Source organism: Helianthus annuus, chromosome 11 (genome assembly GCF_002127325.2).
Source record: "Helianthus annuus cultivar XRQ/B chromosome 11, HanXRQr2.0-SUNRISE, whole genome shotgun sequence".
Taxonomy (NCBI): domain Eukaryota; kingdom Viridiplantae; phylum Streptophyta; class Magnoliopsida; order Asterales; family Asteraceae; genus Helianthus; species Helianthus annuus.
In genome coordinates this window covers 45267252-45275052 of record NC_035443.2, presented here as the reverse complement: position 1 = coordinate 45275052, position 7801 = coordinate 45267252, and the positions used below count along the sequence as shown (strand labels likewise).

At 37.9% G+C, this 7801-nt stretch overlaps 1 protein-coding gene across 1 annotated transcript; it reads left to right on the top strand.

Moving 5' to 3' along the window:
• Positions 1–3297: 3297 nt before the first annotated feature.
• Positions 3298–6764, top strand: LOC110890121 (protein unc-45 homolog A). The gene is made up of 3 exons (XM_022137692.2): positions 3298–3570; positions 5357–5545; positions 6111–6764. Exons 1-3 carry the CDS (start codon positions 3406–3408, stop codon positions 6471–6473), a joined length of 717 nt encoding a protein of 238 aa, XP_021993384.1. The 5' UTR covers positions 3298–3405; the 3' UTR covers positions 6474–6764.
• The last annotated feature ends 1037 nt before the right edge of the window (positions 6765–7801 follow it).

Here is a 7801-nt window from a genome sequence, read left to right as displayed (position 1 = left end):
CCTTCCAGATTATCAGCCTCGGTGGCCTTCCTTTTCTTTCCTCCCTTGCCTTTGGAGGTAGTGGGCTTAGGCATTGGAGCGATGGGGCTAGCAGCAGCCTTCTTCTTCCCAGAACGGGCAGTGATGGTGTCGAGATCACTGACGTTGAAGCGAGTGGCCGACCTTGAAGATTTTCCAGCACCTACCAATCCAAAACAACAGATAAGTATTCTTGTTTTATTTTTATTTGAACATTTAATTATATAAAGACTTGGATACTTACTTGACATCGTGACTGAGCCGGAGGATACTTCTTGAGAATCCTTGGTGTTTGCTTGGAATGATCTTGCTGCAGGATTAAGACTCCAGAAAGCAGTGATCCTCTCTTTTGTTGCAGGTGATGGAATGATATGAGAGACAGAGATAGCTGCAAAATAAAAAAGAAAGGATCAGTTATCCTCACAGGAACAGGGTTATCCTATGATCCTTCTATAAGGATCCTCTATCCTACCATGGGTGGCCCATTTTCTTGGGAGATCCTTCCCATCCGGGATAGAATCCCTCCTAACGAAGAAAAAACGCTTCTTCCAGTTGGTGTCATTCTTGGTGCTCTTGAGGATTGGGTGTGCATCACCGGGTTTGTGTTTGAATAAAAAGCGGTGTGAACCATGGCTCACAAGGTTATACAGATCAGCCAGTTTCGACATCCCCAACTCTATACCTTCCTGCTCAATGATTCTCTCTAGGGTATATAAAACCCTCCACATCATTGGCATGGCCTGAATGTAGCACATGCCGGTGAGAGAAAAGAAGGATTCAGTGAAGGCAAGGAAATGATAGGAGTATCCTATCAGGAATGGAGTGGCCGAAAAAGCAACCCAGGTTTTAGAAACAAGATCACTTTTGGTGGTAGGGTCAAAGGGCTTGAAGACGGTGTTCGCCGGAAAACAATGGCGAATCCGGTCGATCTCCGGATCAGTGAAACTGCAGAGTTCCTTCGGAGTACTTTTGATAATCCCTTGGCTTTTCAAAGGACTATCTTTCTGGTGATCCTTGGCGGGGGACGATCGTAATTTCATTTTTATCTAAAGATTTCGAAGAAGAACAGAGTGAGAAGATGAAGAGAAAAGGAGAAGAAAGATACCTGATTGATCTTTGAATGAGGATTTAAAGGAAGTAACGCACGAATTTAAATGCCTATCGATCTCTATCTCTAACCTATTTATAATGATGATTCTGCAGGATTGTCACTTCAATGACGTAAGATCAGTAACGGCTAGTTCGATCCAAACGGCTATATATCCGTTAGTCAGTTGGAGATAAGATCAAAAATATAACTCGCTAATTTACATTTTTACTCCTTATATTTTGGGGGCAATTGTTAGGGGAGAATTTTCCAATCCTAAGGATCATGGATCCTCAAGTACTGTCAGGATCACGGATCCTCAATTCTGTTTGAATTAAGGATCCTCAGAAGGTGTTGCAGGATTAGGATCCGGGATCCTCATTGTTATCCTTGTACTAACGATTGTCTACCTTGTATGTGAGTTTGTTTTGCAGGAGTATATGCATGGACCAAGTCTTACCGATATTCTTGGAGAATATGCTCTCAATATTCCGCACGTGCTTGGCCCTTGTGAACGTTATGGAGATCGTGGGAAGCTTGCACATTTAGCGGATAGTTAGTTGTTTTAGTTATTTCTAATTTTAAAAAGGGGATAACAAGCTTGAGTTAAAACACTTGGCTAAGATAGCAAACACACACTCTCGAAACAGCTCTCAATAGCTCTCAACAGTTTACTTAGCAATTTCATACGTTTTTGCACACTAGTGATCCTTGTAACAAGCTTATTATCATCCCGAGTTGTAACAATCTTTTGTTTAATCTTAGTTGGTGATCGGTAGTTTCCATCACCCGAGGTTTTTTATGCCGGAGATCAACTCTTGCTCAAGGGCTTTTTCCTCGTATAAATCTTTGTGTCAATTGTTCATTGCATTTGCAAGTTATTCATGCATTAGTTCAAGCATCATCCCTCACAACAAAGATTTGGTTGCATTATCCTAGCCTGATTTTTGACCAAAACACACATATATAGGTACACATATATAGATATAGATAAATCACCTCTGCAAAAGCTTTACACAAGAACACCCACCATTTTTTTGTCTGCATATGGACCGTCGCCAACGTCAACAACTCGACGGTGAAGACGGGACGAGGGGGGGGGATGGTAAGTCGGCGTCGCCGGTCCTCGACGGGGGTAGGGACGAACCCCATACCCTCTAGCCTTAGGGCAATGGATCAATTATCCTTTTTGTGATACACGTGCTGTTGAACATGAAACATAAATCAATAGAAATTTGTCTTTAAAAATCTAGTTTTGAAAACTAGCCTTGAAGAAGAGTAGTTTACTAAAGAGTTGTGTTACGTTGGGTTGCTAGTTTTGATCGCCTAAGGCTGGATGGGTGTGATTTTTTTAATTGTTTTTAGCAATTTACGTACATGGATTTTTACTTAATTATTGTTAATACATGTGGTTATTACAGGGTAGAACAATTATTAACAGAATATTTTATGAAATTAAAAAAAAAAATCATATGAATAGTTTCTTTGTTGTTGAATTTTAGTTTCACCTCTTATACTTATAAATAATAATATACAAGTCTAATTCAATTTTCTCCGGTAATTTGTGTTCGTTATTTTTTTAAAAGACTAAATACACATATGTGTTTAATTTTTTTCTCGACATTCTGCTATAAATTTTACTGACAACAAAGTTACATCCAAAATAAAGTGTTCTTACAGTTTTATAGACTATACGAGTGTCGGTACCGTGCCAGTACCCTGAAGAGCCAAACTGATTCCAATCGAACAACTCGGTTTAGTTATGACGACCTTTTTTCCGGTTACAACAGTAAGTGTCATTACCGTAATGAATCAACTGATAGAGCCTGAATTCTAGCCACATAGCGCGAAAAATCCACTTTTAATAGAATCAAAACTCGAAACCCCAAAGTTACCGCTTTAAGATCTGGTGTGTGCAGTAGGCCAAAAATCGAATTTCTACCTATTTCGGGCATATTTGGCTAAGCTTTTTTGAAACAACTTATTGAGTTATTGGTTTTTTGAAAAGTCATAAGCTCCAAAATAATTTTTAACAATAAGGGTATATGTGAGAAGAAAAAACCATTAAGTCAGTCTATACAGACTTTTTTTAAAAAGCCAAATAAGTTTTAAAAAGCTTATCCAAACATTTCATGTTTCAAATTTTAAACACAACCTAATCAAGACAATTTTCACCTGTCCCTCTAATTAAATCATAACGTCCACGTCTCCATTTCCTCATCATCTCCATCCATCCATCCATCCAAATCAGCAGCAGAAATCATCTCTTCTTTCTTTCTTTCTGTCTTTTTCCAATCGCAATGAACAAGATAGAAAGAGCGCATCAGATGTACAGGGATGGTAACTACGAACAAGCCCTAGAATTCTACACTCAAGCCCTTTCCATTGCCAAAACAAATCCTCAGAAGATCGCCCTTCACAGCAATCGAGCCGCTTGTTTTCTCAAACTCCACCGCTTTAAAAAGGTACCTACTTTTTTCTTCTGATTCTTTCTTTACCACAAAATCATTAGTTTTTGTTAATCTGAATATTGATATCTGAATTGAATGAACCCTAGGATTAGGATTGATTTGAATGTTCATATATCTGCTGTATTTGACATAGATTAATCTTTTCAATTGCTTATTTATTGGATTAAAGGTATTGATTTGGGTGGGGGTTTATTTATACCTTGTTATTTTAGATATTTCACAACTAGTAAATAGTGTGAAGAAGCTTTTGTTTCAAAGGAGTACTACAAGAGTTCCAGATAGAGTTGACAATAAAATTCCGATAATCTTGACATGTACCTTTTATAGATGAGGAATTAAATGAACTAGGTTTAAAAGAACTAGGTTTAAAAAAGCGGCAAAAGGCGACCTCAGGCGCTGTAGGTAAAGTGCGGTCTGTACAAAGGCGCACATAGAGGCGCAAAAAGTGAATGGAAAACGACTTAAGGCATAGATGAGGCAGCGTTTCATGTACATGGGCGAAGCTTTTAAGGGGCGGGAGGGGGTGGCTGACCCCTCGAACTTTTCGCTCAGTAATGGAGAGTATGTAGTTTTCGGATAGAAATTTTTGGGTATATACGTTTTCGACCTCCTTGTTTTATAGAAATTTTTAGGTCCGGTGACTTCCGCCGTCCCCGGTCGGAAATCTCAAGCTTCGCCACTGTGATGGTGACCTTTTGTGCATCACATGTAGGTTAAAGTTCGGGTAAAGATATTATAACTTGTTCCAGAATTCTTAGTTCTTTTTAAATTGGAAAACTAGGAGGAATGCCTGCTTTACTAGATCGATAACCCTGATGTTGTTACTTTATCAACACGTGATTGAATGAAGTAGATGCCATTAGGCTTCAAGTAAAATCATATATGATTTAGGATGTCAATCGTTAACATGTGCTGGCAGAATAGCAGATAACTTGTCGATTTGTCACAACTATGTTACTAGCTTTATATCAACACTAATTACTCATCTACATTAACACTGTCTTCATAGGTGCTTTACGCAATAAATTTGGGTCGCCTGGAGGACTACATGTGAATATGACCCTGTAGCTTGATTTCTATATAGTTTAAATTAAAATCAGATGGTTTATGAGTCAATTTGAATACTATGCGCGATAGACGTGGCAGTTTTTGACTCTTATATCAATAAATTTAGCTAAAAGGGGAACGGGTTGAACAGATCAAGACTTGGTTTAAAGTTAGGTGGTTTATTTTAAATGCATGCAACCAAGGCTGTGTCGTGTGTGTCGGGTCAAAACTGAATCTGGCCGGAGCCGGAACCAATAATGATGGAAATGCAACCTGAGGGCCGGGCCACAAATGTTTGGGTCGGTCTCGTGTTACTCGGGCTTGGCAGGTTGGGAGATTTTCATATGTTGAGAAGTTATCATACATTTTAATTAAATTATATCATACATTAAATTATGGTTGAATGATGCATAATCATGCATGTTATACCGTCTAACATGCTCTACGATAATTGATGAATAGTTATACATTTTAAATTGAGCTACTTACGAGCAATCATACTTCATACATTTTTGTGCATCAATAATTGGTGAACATTATGCAATATTATTGAATCACATTAAGATCCTCAAGTTATCAATTAAACTATAAGTTGCAATAATTAGCCGATCAACGAATCAAACAAATCCATTAATTGGTTGAAATAATAAAAAAGATAAGCTGCAATCATTTACTTATACTATCTAATTTTCGCAGTTAATTTAGTTGACTGACATTTTGCCAATCATGTTAGGCAGCAGATGAATGTACTTCAGTGCTGGAGCTCGATTATGAGCATACAGGAGCGTTGATGTTACGCGCTCAAACTCTTGTCACTCTCAAAGAGTACCACTCGGCGCTGTTTGATGTAAACCGCCTCATTGAGTTAAATCCTTCCTCAGAAGTATATCAAAATCTCGAAGCCCGTTTAAAAACACAACTGGTACACCCTGTATCCAATTTGCAAACAAAATTTAGGGAACGTTTAGGTTTATGATATGAGATTGATTATCTGATCAATGCAGCTTGAATTTATAATAGTCAGTTTCTAGTATTTGGATCTTGATTGTGATTATAATACTATTTTGGTAACAAAACTGATTATTAGAATCTGATTATTGAATATCATATAAATAGTTCCAATACGCACGTTATAGATTCTTTACGTATTTTGTCTAGAGTAAAATGCCAATTTCGTCCCTGAGGTTTGGCCAGTTTTGCGACTTTCGTCTAAAGGTTTGTTTTTCCGCATCTGGATCCAAAAGGTTTGAAATTTTTCCATTTTCATCCGGCTCGTTAACTCCATCCCTTTTTCTCCGTTAAGTGAAGGGTATTTCCGTCTTTTTTGTTAACTTAAAGGGCAATTCGGTCTTTTTCACTTTAAACAAACCTTTGGCTTTGGACGAAAGTCACAAAACTGGCCAAACCTCAGGAACGAAAATGACATTTTACTCTTTTGTCTATTTCTCAGCTTTTGTTAAAATTGTTATATTTTTTGTCAAGGAAAGTCTCTCGCTCCAATACCAGAGGATGAAACCGAGCTAGAAGAAGATGAAGAGGATGAAGAGGAAGATAACAAAAATGAAGAGTCGACTTCATTAGAACTAGCAGTAAACCATAGCCATGACTCAAATGGACCCGCGTCCAAGGATGATGTCAGCAACCCGGAAAGCGTTAAAATTACCATCACTACCCCTCAAACTCAAAGCCCAAAGGAGGAGATTCCAAAGCCGAAAGGGCATTCGCGTCTTGATTACTCAAGATGGGATAAAGTTGAAGATGATAGTAGTGAAGATGAAGATGATGAAGAAGATTCTCAACCTCAGTATCGGTTTCGTGTAAAAAATATTGGTGTAAGGTCAGTGAAGTAGTTAAACGCGTGAATGAGCATAGTATATTACTATCATACCCCTGGCCTCTCAGCCTTGCGTCGTACAAGAGTGAGGACGAACGGTATGCAAGATGATACCTTGTACAGGTTTTAGTAGAGTTGGCGATTTCAAATCGGATATTATTTAAAATGGGTGTTTAATAATCTTATTTAATACATAAATTACTTGTAAAAGAAGTGTACAAACAAATGTAGGCGGGTCCAGTGGTGCATGTCCGCCTATCGCAAACAGTTTTGACTCGTATTAAAAAGTTATTTGTGTTAATCTGTTTCACAATACACCCATTTTATCAATGATTGCTGAACCTAGAACTTAACCTGTGGGTTTGTTGAGAACAATCAACCTTTTACACGTTTCAGCGTTTGCTCGTGCTATATTCATAATGTTTCACATTAAGTTGCTATTCGAATTGTAGAGGCTCATCTACATCTTTTAAAACTCTTATATTCGTAATGTTTCACATTAAGTTACTATTCGTGCTATATTCGTAATGTATCACATTAACTTTTGATTGTTTGTTTGGTCATTGACATTAGCTAAATGTCTTTTACCGCTATTGGAACTCTATTAACACCCATTCAACTAAGGTTAAGTGTCCATTCAACTTTGTTGGAACCTTAATGTCTGTTTTCGTAAACCCACAACAACAGTTTATAACTTCTAACAAACAAGTCATAAGACAAAAACAGCAAGCAAATTACAGGAAACCACAAGGGACAACAATAAAGTCATCATATGAAAAGATGTAAGAAAATAGAGAAGAGACCAAAAGTGTTACTACTCGGAAAGTGTTTCAGGTGTTAAAGTCGAGTCGGAAAGTGTTCGAGATGCAAAAATCAAGTATTGTGGATCATCAATGACATCAATCTTTAGGTCGTAGTTTCCGAAGTCATGTTGGTCTTCTTGAATTCTTCTAACAGATTCACCAAGAGAATGGCTACCGCCCTTGATTTTAATAAGCTCAAGTGTTGATATGTCCCCGATTCCAAGGGGGGTCTCTTTAAGATGGTAACAATGGAAAATTTCTAACCGTTTGAGACACGGGAAGCTTGGACTATACGCTTCCCACAGTTTGATATCCAACATCTCGAGTCTCAAGAACTTTAGTTGTGGAAACTCTTGTTCATTTGTGTTCCAGTAGCTTCCCTCAAAGGCATTGAGTTTTAGTTTTAGAACCTCTAGGTTGGTTAAGGACTGAAGGATTGACATATCACTCCATGGTAGACGACACTCAACTAGTTTAAGTATTCTCAATGTTGCTGGGAATGTAACGCGATTCACTCCACAACTTGATTTCCTTATTCTGC